This window comes from Pseudopipra pipra, chromosome 25, assembly GCF_036250125.1.
Source record: "Pseudopipra pipra isolate bDixPip1 chromosome 25, bDixPip1.hap1, whole genome shotgun sequence".
Lineage (NCBI taxonomy): Eukaryota > Metazoa > Chordata > Aves > Passeriformes > Pipridae > Pseudopipra > Pseudopipra pipra.
In genome coordinates this window covers 33,650-49,210 of record NC_087573.1, presented here as the reverse complement: position 1 = coordinate 49,210, position 15,561 = coordinate 33,650, and the positions used below count along the sequence as shown (strand labels likewise).

General features: G+C 51.4%; 1 protein-coding gene across 3 annotated transcripts; it reads right to left on the bottom strand.

Moving 5' to 3' along the window:
• Positions 1–650: 650 nt before the first annotated feature.
• Positions 651–15,110, bottom strand: TBC1D22B (TBC1 domain family member 22B). Of its 3 annotated transcripts, XM_064635917.1 has the most exons (13): positions 14,969–15,110; positions 10,955–11,011; positions 9,707–10,020; positions 8,633–8,812; positions 8,061–8,131; positions 7,504–7,632; positions 6,970–7,035; positions 5,952–6,066; positions 4,159–4,265; positions 3,744–3,819; positions 3,296–3,423; positions 2,966–3,061; positions 651–2,476 (listed from the first exon to the last, which is right to left on the bottom strand). In XM_064635917.1, the coding sequence occupies exons 1-13, from the start codon at positions 15,022–15,024 to the stop codon at positions 2,348–2,350; spliced, it is 1,524 nt and encodes a 507-aa protein (XP_064491987.1). In that variant the 5' UTR covers positions 15,025–15,110; the 3' UTR covers positions 651–2,347. The 3 variants fall into 3 exon arrangements, with proteins under 3 accessions (XP_064491987.1, XP_064491985.1, XP_064491986.1); XM_064635915.1 differs by lacking the exon at positions 10,955–11,011 and having other exon boundaries at positions 14,969–15,083; XM_064635916.1 differs by lacking the exons at positions 10,955–11,011; positions 14,969–15,110 and adding an exon at positions 10,355–10,919.
• Positions 15,111–15,561: the final 451 nt, after the last annotated feature.

Here is a 15,561-nt window from a genome sequence, read left to right as displayed (position 1 = left end):
CAGTTGTCCCAGATGCAGGCAGAAAGCCTGCAAAGAGCAATGGGGAAGTGAAACACGAAGGGGTTTCTTGTCCTTGACCATCTCCTGGGGACGAGGTGACAGGGCTAGATGCTGCAGGGTGCGATCCCACCTTGAGCCCTGCACAGCAGCGTGCTGATGGGGTAGCTGGCTGAGAGCCCCGAAGAGATGGGAATTGGCAATCTGGGGCTTGAATCACATCTCTTGGTGGTGCTGGACCAGGGATGGTGGGACTTGCCAGCAGATGGGATGTGGAGGCAGCAGGACAGACCCTGCAGCTGGGTTGATCCCTGTCACGTGCCTGGGGAGAGTTTCTCATCTCAGCATGGCTCTTGCATTGTCTCTCTTCCCTGAGATGCACTTTTCCTTCCCTGCACAGGTTCATGTTCCTCCAGGCAGTGGTGCACTGCAAACACTTGCCTGACCCACACAGCTCAGTTGATGGTTGGAGTTGTGTTGATGTTTTTGCTGTTGGGTTTGGTGTTGGTGGGGGTTTTTTTGGTTTGTTTGGGTTTTTTCTTTTGTTTTTTAATTCATGTTCAACTAAGGACCACCAGGTCTGTTTCTCAGAGAAAACAACAAAAGGCACACACAGACAAATGCCTGAGAGAAACAGCTCCAGGTTAGGAAAGTGATTTCTTGAGATACTGTTTGGAGTTTTATTGGCAACAAGGTTGTGCCTGTCACATGCTGGGCCCCAGCCTCGCTGCCCCCTGCTTTTTCTCCACTGGGAACAGAAATGGAAAGTAGAGGGACCAAGAGCCTCCGCACCAAGACAGCCCTCATGGGGCAGCAGGAGTGCTGGGAGAAACCCAAGGTGGCCCAGATTGGGCCTCCTGCCCAATGCCCTCCTACCCTCACGCCCTCCTGACTCCAGCCTTTCACACGTGGCAGATGGTTTCTGCCCATGGGAAGAAAATGGTGCATTAAAACATTCCCAGCCTGACTGATTTAAAAGCAGATGCAGAAAGGTCAGCCAGATCCTTTTGCCATTCCTGGGAGGCTGTGTCCACAGAGCTGGACAGCGCCAGGGACAGCCAGTGCTGGATCCAGGATTATTCCTCCCTGTAGAGTCCTGCCAGCCAGCACTGGCAGGTCTCCACCCTGCAGTGCTCAGAGAGGTACTTGCCAGCAGCTGATGAGCCTGGATACCCTGTTTCTTGGACACAGCTCTGCCCTGCTTCCTGCTGGGAGCTCCCATCTCCTCTAACCACCCAAATTCTGTCTGTAGGGGATGCCTTGAGATCTGTATTTCTATGGCACCTCTTCCTGGCAGACCCAACACTGCAAGCACATACTGGGACAGACATTACCTGCAGGTCTGAAACACCCCCCCACCTCCAGAGTGGTCCAAAGCCCTGTGACACCACAGTCAGGCATCCTTCTCGGGCATGGAGAGGATGGGGAGAACAAGGGGTGCACATTATAAATATAAAATCTGCTACAAAGAGAAGACATATATTGTACATCTTTGACCCATATACACAAGAACACAATATACACAGAACACCCCGGAGGAGTGGGGGCTTTGTAAGGAGCTTTTGGGAGATATTGCTCCCCTACCAGCCCCGCCCTGCACCTCCCCCACACACTGGAGGGGGCTGTACTCACAGAACATCAGTCACCAAAAGTTCCATCAAGCTGGCACACATAATTCGAACTGTATGTGGATGGAGTGCTCATCGCCCCTGTCATGCCTGCCCTGCTGCCCTGGTGGAGAGGTAGGTGAAGAGGATGGAGAGAAGGAGAGAGGGCAGGCATGAGGGACTCTCTTGTGAACCCACAAAGTGCTTGGGGTCTCTGGACCCTTGGAGCGAAGGTAGGCCCTGAGAGAAACTTCTTGCCCTGCCACCCTCGTGGGGAAGGATTTTCCGGCCAGGCAGGTCTCTGATAAGGCATTTTCATCTGGGAGATGGCGCAAACAGTGTCAGAAGAGAGAAAGGAGCAGATGGGGTAGCGCACGTGGTGCAGGTTAACATGAGGCAGACGAGCCCAGGACAGGGAGTGGAGAGGACAGAAAGGCTTCATCTTCAGCTCCGGCTTATCTGTAAACCTTCCCTCCATGGTCTCCCCCAGCCCCTTAAGGCCTCCCTTCCTGGCTTGAGCCTCCAGCATGGTGTAAAATACTGACAGTCATCAAAATGGCACATCCAGGCGCATGGAGTGGCAGACAGGCACACGTCAAGAGTTGATGTGAACTCTGTACAGCAAGGATCAGCTCCCAGCTGGAGTGTCCAAGGACTTGGGATGACAAAAATGCCACAGTGATCAGATCGGGCCAGGACGACGGAGCGGGCATGGGAGAGAGGAGTGAGTCAAGTCTGGGCACCTATCGGCGGTAATGATTGGGGGCATCTGCAAACATGTACTTGAGTCTGTAGGCTTCAGCGAGCAGGAGTCCAATTTCTTCGTTACCCCAGTGTATTGTGGGCAGGTTTTGTAACAACATCAGAAGGCCCTGAAAGAAGGGAAGATGCTTAGTTTGGAGAGGTTGAAGGCAGAGTGCAGATCCAGAGCAGGCTTGGGGGTGGAACGACCAGAGGCAGCAGCTCTAGGCACCACACTCATAGGTCTGAAAGGCTCAGAGACAGCATTAAGATGTGCTTGTGTCTAGATCTGAATCAGTGAAGCACCTCAGATGCCTCCAAGCCCCTTCAGGTAAAGGGTGCTATTATAGGCTTACAGCTGGACACAGGACGGCAATCACTTACTGTGATCAGAGCTCAGGTGCAGGGAAGAGCTGGTATGTGATGTTTGAACTGTCCAACAGCTCAGTTCTCTGTCCTTACCACTGAGGCTCAAAAGTTACTTTTAAGGAAAGCTCCTGAGACCAGATGATCTTGGAGCCAGCTCTGAGATGACAGCTGACTGTCCACATTGGGCTCCCAATTAGAGCAATTCCCTCCCCTTTACCCCCATGAAATTATCCTCAACCTCAGTGTCTTACTTGGAAGTCTTCCTCATCTAGGATCTCCTTCCGCCACTTGATCAAGAAGGCAGCGCAGACATACAGGTGGAAATGTGAGAATCCTTCTGGCTCCGACTGTGGAGAGCAAAACTCTGGGTCAGCTCTTCCAGCATCATCTGGAGAATGACTTCCCTGGATAATGTCCTACTGGGTCACCCATCACCCAACTCACTATAAATGTCCTGGGGCCACACTGCTTTGTTTCCCTCATCTCCCCAGCTGGTGCCAGAAGACCTCTGTCCTCTCATGTACAGGGAACTGGCCCCACAGTGACATGCCCAGCAGGAAAGTCAGTGGAAACCTGTGTACCTGGTAGGTGTCCCAGAGGCGGATGGTACAGCGAAGAGGCAGCTCCCTCATAAGCAGGTTGTTCATCCAGCGAAAGGCAAACTGCAGGTATTCGACCTCGTACTTCCTAAAGTGATTATGTACCTGCTCTGAAACAGCACATTTCACTTACACACCTGGGGATCACAGTGCCCCAGCTCCTGCACACTGCTCCGAACACACTGGTTTTCACCCACTTCCAGGCTGAGACCTTTTTCTCCCAAACTCCTCCACTCCTCACCCTGTGCTGCCCAGCCAGCAAATCCTGTCACCAGGAAGTTTCTGGTTGACCCCACCCTACCATGCTTCCATACGTGTTGTAAGCAAGTGTCTACCCCTGCCCTACTTACAAAGAGAGTACTACTTAAAAAGAAGGCCTCCTGCTGTTATGACAAAAGAGCCAACATGATCAGGTTCCCCTGTCACCTACCATCGATCCGGCTGACTAGCTCCTCTAGAGCTTTGACTTTCTTCTGGATCCCTGGTTGTGCAAAGGTGTAGTTGTCCTGTGGGGAGAGGCCACAAGTCAGAAGCAGCAGCTTTAACAACAGTTAGAAACGATCAGAACCAGATCACCACCAGTTCGACAGGGAGATGAGACTGTCATGATCCAAGGAGACATGGCTCTTGAGCACCAGGATCACCTGCCTGCTGTGAAGTCCCTAGTCAGGACAGTGCCATCAGCATCCATCTCCCCAGGATTTTACTAATGGATTTAGCTCAGTGAAGTAGCAAAATCTCCCTAATGCCAGAACGTGCAGAACACTCACCCAGACAGGGAGAGAAGACAACCACACTGCTACCCCAGCAAGGGAAGAGAAATCTCCATGGCCCCAGAGGCTCACCTGTATCCCATCCAGCAGCTTGCTCATGCACCAAAAGCTATCAGCTTCGATGCTCCGCAAAACATCCTGCGACAGGTTTGTCACATCAAAGTTTTCCACATCCTCCTCTGCAAAACAGAGAGCGAAGAGCATCAGGAAGATGGGGGACACCAGGCAGCACGTGGGACAAACAGAGGGGCTTTATCAAGCCAAAGCATTGCAAGAGGACTACAACACTCTGTGCATGTGAGAGGTGTGCTTGGCACTGATTGCAGTACCCATGCACTGACCTACTTCTCCAACTCAGGTGAAAGGCTAAGAATCCCAAAAGACTTGTCAGCCATGACCTGAACCCAGCCCAGCTCCCCAGGGAACTGTGGGAGGGATCCCACAGCACTGCCGTTTTTGTCATCCCTTCTGGAGTGAGGGCTAGGGAGCAGGTAGCCATCAAGACAGCTTGTGACCTAAAGGCTGGTTTTTAAATCGCAGGCTCTGGGGACATAAGGGGGATGCATGATGTTGCTTGGCCAAATTCTATTCAACGGGTCTCACGCAGAGGGTTTTCTCCAACACAAGTTTCAGAGATAACTGGAAAAAGGAAGGTCACATCCACAGAGGAAGCTTCAATCAGGGGTGAAAACAGCCTTGGAAGATGGTGAGAAGCATGACCCCAGCAAAGAGATGGACAGGGCCAATGCAGCATGAACTCTGATGCCACATGCAGAGAGAGTTAAGCCATGACAATCAACATGGAACAGGAATGCAAGAAGTCACACCAGGTACCCACAGGCAGCTCTGATGCTTCAGACCAGTTCCCTTCTTACATAGGTAACTCACTGTGCACAGCTCTACTGCTAACCCAATAAATCAATCCTGAGCCTCCGTGAGGACTATGTGCCATCGATGCTGCTCAAGCAATAAGGCACAGGAGAGGTCACTCAAAGAGAACCTGTTCAGACCTGAAATGCTCTTGACCTCCCACAAAAGGGAATTCACTCCAGCTGGTAGCATTTTGTGCCTTCTCCTTCAGGCTGCGAGGAGCAACAGCATTTCCTAGGGATCGGTCCTGAGCACACTATCACAGTGGAAAGTAAGGTGGCTTACTTCTTCACAATACCCTCAGAAGAGGCAGATCAGTACTAGTTTACAAAGCCTTAGCTTGATAGTGGAAGGCTTTCACCAACTTCAACATGTTTTGGATCAAACCTTAAAAATATTTGTTCAATGGGACTTCTGGGTGGAGAGGACTTGATCTCCATCTAAAAGCCACAGGCTGACAAGAAATCCAAAAGCAGCAGGAAGAAGTCAGTTCGCTTTCTGAATCTCTCAGCTTGAGAAACACCCCTGTACTAGCAGCAAGGGACAGGAATCCTTACTTAAATAGCTTATTTTACATTCTCAGCAGGGTCTCTTTATACTTCACTCATTCCTCCTAGAGGAATGTCTCCAAGTCCAAGCTTTGAGAGCAAGACCCTCCTGCAACTCTGTATACCAGGGCTTTGCCTAAACTCCCTCAGTGCCTAAAAGACCCCATTCTCCTCCAAACTGTAATGTTGTTAAGCACATTCAAATGCAAACCCACTTTTAGCACTTTAACTTCTGTGGGGCTCAGCAAGATTATCAAACTGAAGCCAATTCAACCAGGAAGTAGAGATACAGTAAGAGGTCAAGATGCATTTCCAACCTGGCACAGGCACTCTGAAGGAAGAACACATCACCCCCTCCTCCTGCAAGACAAGTTTTCCTCATGCCAGCATTTCACACCATTTCAAACACCATCGTCAAGAGTGCTTCAAGCAGCAAATGTAACTTACCAACATGCTCAGAGAGGAACACAACAAAGAACGGAGTGACCAGGTCATTGATTCCCTGTACATAGCCACTGGCTGGGTGTCGAATGGCCCAGATAAACAGGATTCTTTCAAAAATCTAGGGAAGAACGAGGGAAAGCATGTACCTGCATTAGCCATGCACAAAAGCAAAGGCAGAAAAGCATAACTGCTAAGTTCAGGTAGTGGAGACCATGCACTGACAGGCTTTTCTATAGCAATACAGGTAATGTAAAAAGCATAAAAGTCCTAGGAGAGACTCCTGTATGATCCACAGATCCCCCATATATTCCAGCCCGCTCTCAGAGAACAGGACAGTCCAGTCGAGACTCCTCATCAAAGCCTCTGCCTGAGGAAAAGCACACTCAACTTTTCAAGAACCAGATAGCATAATATCCACAAGACAGGGCTGCCTCTTATCAGAGCAGCATGCTTTGCTGAACATCAGGTGGAAAGCTAAGTATTAGCACAGTACTCCCAGCAAAACATCACAGACTGGGATAGTTCCCAAAGAGTAGTCTCCCCCACAACAACCAATATGCTATTCCCAAATTGCCCCATCCTCACGGACACCATGCTCTGACACACCGCATATGCACACTGGGCTTGTTTCCAAAGAGGACAGGTGCCCTCTTGGCCATCTCTCAAACCTGTCCCCGGCCGGGTTGCTCACATACCACTTTGCACAAAAAACGTTTCGAAGTAAAACAGAACTATCTCCTCTTCGGGTTCAAATGCCTCCAATTTGTCTCAAAACAAAAGCTTCAGGTCTTTTACCAACTCTTGGCTACATCTTGCCACAGAACAGATGATGTCATAACCCTCAAGCTCCAAGTCTTTCAGAAATATGGGACAAGACCAGACAGTTTCAGCAGGTACTTGCATCAGGAGCTGTGACCCAGGGAAGTTTCCCCTCAAAGCTAACTCACTAGTAGAAATGCTTGTCTAACTCCACACACACACCCCACGGCAAATGTGGAGCAGGAGCTTCACTTCCCCTTACCTCCTGGACGAGTGGCTGCTGGAAGAGGGGAATAAGTGGATTGGTCCTTGGAATGTCAATGTGGATCTGGAAAAGAGGGTGGGTTACACACACCAACTGTGCTTTCTATAAGCACAGTTTTCTATTGGGGCCACAATAACTCATCACAGGTTAAAGCGTCTCAGCGTCCCACCAAGCAAGAGCTGCGCTTGCTGAGAAGCACAGTGAGGGCTAGAGATGACAGCTGTACTGAGAAAATCATCTACAGTTTTATCTCCAGTCTCCTATGCTCAGGTGCAGGCAGGTGGCCAGAGCTGGGAAAGAGTTGGGGTCTGTTATTAGATCTATTATTAGATCTATTACTAGATCATTTTAGGGAAAGCTTAAACTAACAAGGACAGAAACATGGTGCTTTTTACCCAAGGAGAAGACTCCTATGAGCTACAGCTAGAGAAAGTTCTAGCATCACCCTAACCTCATGGACAAGCAGTGGCAACAGAGAGGAAAGGGACATAACCAAGACAGAAAGATGGGCAGCTGGCAGAGGATTCATACCTGTCGGTAGGTGTCTTGATGGTGCTCCTCATTCCGGGAATCGTAATACTGCTGAATGAAGCCAAAGTACTCCTCCCGCTTGCGCTGCAAAGTCAGCTTTCGACGCTCCGAGTTTGCAGGAAGATAGCCCTGCACCAGGAAAACCCATATCAGGGCAGACCCTCTTCCTGATCACAAACCATCCCTTGAAATCCTGCCAGTCAGCTGTGCACCCAGAAATATCAGGCACACAAACTCAGGAGCTGGGGAAAGAGCTTTCATGGCATTTGGCTTTCTGAGCCCGATGTCTTCATGGATCTTGGAGGAACCCAACTTCATTTGATTCACTTTCCCTCGTGAGAGTGAACCGCATATTTCCCCACACCAGTCTGGGCTTTGAGCTCAAAGAAGATGTAGCAATAACACTCCCCAATCAAAAACACCCTAGAGCTCGCCTGTAGACCGGGCACAGATAAAACACGAGCAAAGCTGGTTATGGGACACATGAAGGTCTAGGAGCAGATCTCTGGCTCAGCACAATTCCCCCAGACTCCTGTGTCAGAGCTCCAAGTACTTACTGAGAGGAGACGCCATGTCACAGGCCGGACCTCTCTAGGTACACCAGGCCAGCTGCATTTTCTCAGCTCATCTGCAAACGGACAGTGGTGGCAATGGATTAGATCCTAGGCACGTCCAGGCACCACTGTACCTAGAAGGAGAGGAAAGCCCAGTCTGCTCCTGCAGGCTCTGGAGACATTGAGCCACCAGGAAGGCTCCCACACTAGCAATGACTGGGCATGTGGTTCTGCTGCAAGGGGAGTAGAGATGATTTCAGCTTAGCTCGGGCACAGAACTGGTAGCTGCAGGGGCCCCAGTGGGCCAGAACCTCAGTTCTTGTGCAGAGTCCAACAGCCCCCAGTGATCCCAACCATCATATACAAGATGGAGAATGACAAGGAACACAGAAGAAGTGGCTGGGGCACATTATCATCTGTCAACAGAGTGATTTGTGCAACCATCCCACTTGGTGCAACTGCAGGTAGTAATTTTTTCCACTCTGAAGCAGACTCAATTACAACTTGATAGAGGCAGCAGGCCCCCTCTGCCTTCCCCTTCCCACCCAGAGGCACCCTCATTTTGCCACACTTACCCAGGTCTGTGTTGTGACTGGAAAGGAGCTGTCGAAACTTCTCCAGCCGCGTTTTCTCCCTCACAGTCATGGGGGGAGCACCAGAAGCATTTTGGTCAGAGATTCGGGCAACAAGTGGAATGACAGGTCGAAGGGGAAGGGACTGCTGCTTCTGAAGGGGGGTCCGCACACAGGCCTCCTCTGCAAGGACCAGATGCTGCACTGAAGTGATTGGAAGGAGATTGCACCTCTCCAACCCTTCCTCACTCTTCTAGCCACTCTCAGAGACCTGCCACTGCAGATTTCGCCCCTCTCTTCCCCAGCACCAGTAAACAGCATCATTGGCCCACTCCAATGGATTGGCTGGTTCACAGGCATCTGCTGCAGCTCTTCCATCGCTTCCCCCCATTTCTCCTTCCCTTTCTTCCTCCTGTATCCAGACACCCGGCTGCAAGCGGATCAGACTTCCCTCTGCACATGGGAAACCATGGGCAGGACACAGGTGACAAGGTAGAAGCAGCTGTGGGAATTCCAGAACTGACCATCAGATCTGCTCTGCTCTCCACTGATCTAAATAGCAACAAAGCTAATTGCTAGTGCAGAAAGAGGAGGCAATGGGCTGCCAGCGCCACCTTCTGGGTTACTTTCACTGCACAGGCAGACAAGGCAGAGTGAGCAGGGGCTGATGCTGCCCAATTCCCTGCCCAAGCTGTATCGACCTGGTGTCAACAGGACCTCATCCAGATCTTTACTAAGAGCAGCACACTCTAGGCCACAAAGGAAGCAGACAGTGAGCAAGCCCAAGCAAGAACTTAACAGATCTCCAAACTCCCTTAGCACCCAGAACATGGGATACTCTTGGACAGACAGGCCTGTAGCAGGATACTGAGCAGCAGAGGACACTGAAGCATTAAGACTAGGCCACTAAAAATGCTTGGAGCACAGGATACTACAAGGAAGAAAAAGCCTCTGTTATGCTTACAGGCTGTGTCACAGCCTCTTGCCCATACCCTGTGAGTAGCAATAAGCACTTGAGTTCAGTGGTCAAGTAGGAGAGCACTAGAGCAGGAGGCTGCCCCTGAAGACAGCTCTTACCAGAAGTCCTGGAGAGCTGGGCCTCACTGCTGGACTTGATGACCTTGCAGTTGGTGGGCATGTCACCGAGAGTAGACTGGGCCCGCTCGGGTTTCATCCGCAGCTTGCTGTGGTTCTCTAAAACCTGGGCTGCTGTGGCCTTGGCCACTTTAGAGTTCAGAGTTTGCAAAGAGGAAGAGGAGGAAGAAAAGTCCTCATCTTCGTCATCGCCGATGTCCCAGGCGTCGCTGGTACTGCGGGCAAACTCATGAAAGCTGGAGGCCTTCTTGCTTTTCATAGGCAATGCGCCGGCCTTGGAGCGGTCCTTGATGAAGCTGCGAGCCAGAGAGGAATAGTATCAGAGCCATGCCGTTACATGAGTCCATTTTGTCTCCTTTCCCCACATCCTGGTTCCAATCAGCCAATCCCTTTATCCAATTTCCCTGTTCCTCCTCCCAGACCTAAGGAATATATTAAGTCTGTCTGGGCTCCCCACTGGAGGCAGAGTTTGAGCTGCTCTGACAGCAGTCACGGAGGCCACAGTGGCAGCAGACAGCTGGAGAGAAGCCAGGCTTCCCGGCTCAAAAGGGCAAATACAATTCCTCCAGCTTTGCCTTCCCCCACCCTACAGAAAACAGGTACATTACCACCCAAAAAAAGTCTTGCAACCTGGAGAGAGGCATGTCAGAGGTTAGACAGAGCAGGTCTGCTCCCGTGGACAGTCCCAATACAGCTGTGATCGTTCCCAGCAGCCAGATCAGCCTGGTTCCTTCCTCAGGCGCAGGAGGAGCCTTTGCATTTACTTTTAAGCTACAAGAGTCAAAGTCCACCACCCGAAGCAGGGAACTTTCACCACTACACAGCACGAGATGGGGATAAGGAGCCAGTTCAGATCAGTTCTGACTTTTCCTGCCAATAATGGTGCTGCGGTTCTCCAGTCTTGTAGCTGCTGGGCAGCTTTACCTCCCTTTCCCTTAATTCTTCCAGCTCCAAAGAGCAGCAGAAGAATCAGACACCACTGCTAAAAAAAAAAAAGTCTGTCTCCTTTGATGGGGCTGTTACTGTACGGATTTCTGGCCATAAAGGGCACAGCAAATAAGCTTTCCATGCAAGCTTTCATAGCACTCGAGACAGCACAGCACCCCACTGCTGTCCCTCTTTGCTGCAATATCACAATGCCAGGGATGCTAGAGACCTCCACCTACTGCAGAACTGAGCCAAAAACCTGCAAAGCCTTGTGGCCTGCATCTTCAGGAGATAAACACTTACTTTTTGGTGAGCCGGGAATCCAGGGGAGGATGCTGTGCTCCATAGACAGGTTGAATGCTGCAGGAAGGGGAAAGAAAAAAAAACAACCCAAGACACTACAAAAAGAGGTCCCACGAATAATCTCATCTTAGGTTGGGGTCACAATTCTTGTCTGCTCTCAGGAGCTGAATATAAGACCAAAAGTAACTTCAAAAACCTTCTAACTTAAAAGCCTTAGATCCAAAGTGCCACATTCAGATGCAGATCTGTTCTTTGCAGCAGCAAAGAGAAGCCTTGTTTAAACTCTGAGGCCCTTTCCAGCCTGAACCGGGATTTTAGATCTGCTCTTTTCTGTGCCATCGATTCACTCCAAGTGATCACGTGTCTCAGTCTCCCTGCTGATGTTCACTCTCTTTTCCATCGAGGGGACTTCCAGTTTTGGGAATTTACCTTTCCAAGGCCTGTGGGACAGGGAAGGACAGTGACACTGGGGATCTTCCACAAATACACTTGAGGGTTTGAACCCCATGCTGGCTCTCAGGATCATAGGCTACGCTAGGGCATTGGAATGTCTGGTACAGTATGTGGTTTGACTCGGGTCCAAATCCCAGCTTAATCAACTACTTCCTATGTGGCCTGAAATGAGTCACCACAACTCAGTTCCTTGGCTCCCCATTCTGTGGAGTGGGACTAATGGAACAGGAGCCTGAGGGCTCCACACACTGCATGGGGAACATCACCTCAGAGAGGAGCTACTAGACAAGTGCTAATCGCTGGTTTTACAGACTCTGGATGTGAGACAGGGATTCTGAGTTATTACCTCCATTTGGGCAACTATTCACAGCCACCTCACCCTGGAAAACCATCTCTGAAAAACAAGTCCTCCCCATCCTCTGGTACGCAGCGTAGTCCCGCGACCCACGGCAAAGACAAAGGCCCATTCTGAGCTGGCACACAAGAAACAAGCTCCTCGTGGGTCAATAGAGCTGGTCTGGTTTCTAGGAGCTGCAGATGGTGCCTGGCAGTAAAACGAGCAGAGCCCCGCCGTGTAGGAGAGGGATGGCAGCCTGGTACAGCTGGAAAGCACGCTGGGAACCAGATGATGAGGAGGAGGCAGAAGCAACAGGTCCAGCTGGCACGGAAGAGATGCAGAGATCCAGGGCAGGGACTGGAAACAACCACAGCATAGAGAGATCCTGGCAGAGTAGCCCAGCAAGGAGTGGGCTCACCACTGCAGCACCTGTCCCTCATGGCTGGAAGTGCTGAAAAGGCTTACTGTGTTTACCCACCAACGGGGTGGTAGGATAGAGTGTGATGACTAATGAGCATCCGGAAGTCAGCACAGCTATTAAGCAGAGGCACCTCCATGGATGGCCACAGCAAGCAGATAATCAGGAGTAAGAAAAACAACCCCTCCAGATCAGCATTGTTTCCCAATGACTTGTGGCAGCTCCTTGCAGAAAAGGAGCCAGCAGAGCCTTTCCCATAACCAGTACCAAACTCGCACTGTCTCGCGATAGCCAGGACACCGCTGCTCTTCGCTGCGCTGAGACCCACAGGCTGCCAATGGGCAACTGCTTTGATTTGCCTGCAAAGGCCTAAACTTCACGAGACCAATGAATGATGCACGTTAGAGAGAGAGGAGGGGATGTGACAGCCAGTGCTGGGTGAGGAAACTCTTTCCTGGGGTTCTGAAGCAATCGGCCAATGGCTGATATAATGGCAGAGGGTCCCACCTCCCAAACAGCTTTTTAAAGCCTCAGAGCCCAGACACTCCCAAACAAAGAATCTCGTGCTAAGCTGACACTGTGCTCCCAGACTGACTGGACTCCCCTGTTCAGTCTCAGTTTAAGTTCTTTGGGACAGGCTCTTTGTTACCTGAATGTTCAGCATCTGGTACAATGGGTGACTAACTGTACGGTACAATGGCTGTGCTACCTGTGTTATACTGCTCACGAGATCATCACAGGGTGTGGGTTATTTGACACTGCAACAGAAAGCATATCCATGAAACTTCAGTGCCCCTTTGGACACAGAACATATTTACTTCTAGCAGACTGTTTCTCCCCTTTTAGAACAGCATTTAAATAGCCCCAAGCAGACACTGGCTGCCCATTTCCCCAAAGAGCAGGAAATAAACACCACATCACAGATGACAACACATTAGACCACCCTGCCAAAGCATCTTCAGGAAATTACTGGGGAGTGAATTTCCAATGCAAAAACTATAGGATAGCATTGGAAAGAAAAAACAATATTTACCAGTTCTGCCACCCTAAATTCAGAGGGACCAAAAGCACTAAATAAAAGCTAATACAACTGAGTGACCAAATGCACAAAGTGTCATGGAAAAGGAAGCTAACACAGCGTCCAAATCTCTACAGAGCCTTCTTTTGCCAGATTGTCAGGGTAAAGAAAGGAGAGAGCCAAGAATCTGTACGAGAAGGTCTCTCAAAGCTCAGACAAAAAAGAAGAAAGGAAGCTTCCTGTCTAGCGACCGTGGATGCAGCACATCCCACCTCCACCTTTTGTGGTCACGTTGCCCAAGACCTATCGGTAACTGTCCCTGGAAATAACCGGCACACAGGGTATTTGGGGATGGTAACACGGCTCCTGCACAGCCGGATATTTGCCAAGTAGGCAGTTAGGAGCAGGAGAGAACACTGCCAAAAACTCTACGATGGAGTGTATTGTCTAGGTAGGACTGGCTGCCTCCCAGACCGGTTCACCTGGTTTGAGCTTTCCAAGTCAAAGCTCAAAAGTCACCAAAGCAGAAGAGAGATGGTGCCCAAGACCATCAGCTGAGCGCACATCCGAGACCTTCAAATAAGAGACAGCAGCAATCAGGAGACAAAATAACCCAGGGAAAGCACAGCATTTTCCTCCCCCATGAGGAGCAGAGGAGGAACGCTGAGTGCTCCTTGCTTTCCCTTCGCTTGCCACAGACCCGGATTGTCCAGCCAACCTGAAGGAGTCAGCACACTGACAGAGAGATGAGTGAAAGCACATTAGAAACATTCAAGTGGTCTAGCAGGTTTTAAAGCCAACTAAGCATTTTAGATTGTGTGTGTACCCTAGGAGGGGAAGGGCAGGATTCACATAAGGAAAACGAGAGCAAATATGAAGAGCCCTCAGATGTGAAAAGCACCTGCGAGAGCCTTCACAGAGAGGCAGACCCCCTCTCCCCATGGCAGCCTTGCTCCCAAGACATTATAGGGAGCATCTCCTTCATCACCACCAGCCTCTTCTTCCTAAATACCACTCGAATCAGACATTTCACTTGTTTCTCCCCTTCCCGACATTCCTGGGTGAGCGTGCATGCCTCGACAGGAACCAGGACATCACAGCCAGAGGAACTGAGGGGAGGTGCAAACAGAGAGCCCCTCTAAGTTCTCCATCTTGAGTAGAGGTGGAGAAGAATTAATATCCTACCTAAGGGAGGATAATGGGGGGGGTTACTGGCGTTGGCAGGGGCACCCCTCTAGGACAGAGTTGCTGCCACTTAAAGTGATACCTCTAAGGACTTTAGGAAAGGATGAGCTTTCTTCGGTAGCTGTGGAAAGGAAGATGGTCCAGTCTTGGTTCTGAGGCCACCCCAAAGGGGTCTTCAAGGCCCTGATCCCTCCATTCTGTTTCTCATGGGGCAGAGGAAGCACACAGGGGTCCCCACAGCCCCCACACAGCCTGCCTTGTCCTACAGATGAGTGAGCAGTTCTGATCCTACCCTTGTCTCTTAAACAGTAAGCCTTCCTCCGTCAAACTTTCTCTGTCCCATAGCCTGGGGTGCCCCTAGCATCTACCCCGTTAGAGGGGGGAACCCTAGGTCCCCAGCCAGCTCCTCTGCCCTGCAGCCAGGATAGGTACGCCTGGTATCCCTCCAGCCTTGCAGGGAAGTACCGCAGGACCCTCAATCCCAGAGCCAGCGTAGGTGACAGCCCCTTCCCAAGGCAGAGGGACGGCTCCAGCTCCCCTTCCCGACATCCCCCAGCTGGGAGGGTGGGTGTTGCGGCCCGTGCACCCCTTCCCCGGGCTCACCTGCCCGGCAGCTTGGCGCTCCGTTTCCAGAACTGACGGCCGCTCTCGGCCGCCATGGCGGAGGGAGGGGCGGGCCCGGCCGGCCGGCGCCAGCGAGCGCGGGAGCGAGCGACCCCCGGCCGGCCGGCCCCCGGCGCGGCGGGGCGCGAAGCGGAGCGGGGCGCGGAGCGAGCGGCGGCCCCCGCAGGCCGCCTCAGAGCCGCCCCCCCGCAGCTCTCGGCGCGGCCATCTTGACTCCGGGCGGGCAAAGCACCGCCATTGGCCACTTCGGGCAAGGCATTGCAGATCGGCCAATCGCCAGCAGGCAAGGGAGTGACTGATGTCAGGGGGCGGGGCCTACTGCGCCGGAGGGGCGGGAGAGACCATCGCACGGCGGAGGGGGGGGGGGCGGAAGTGGCCTAGGAGGGAGACCACCGCGGAATGACGCTTTGCTGATTATCGCTGGACGTCGCTCTCCCTGCGCGCCATTCGAATGCACACGGGGAGGGGGGCATTTTAGCTTCAGTGAAGTGGCTGCTTCAGTCTGAAACAGAAGCTGTTTCTATGCAGCCTTTTTTAATTAAGAAAAAAAAATTAAAAATTACTCCCAGAGA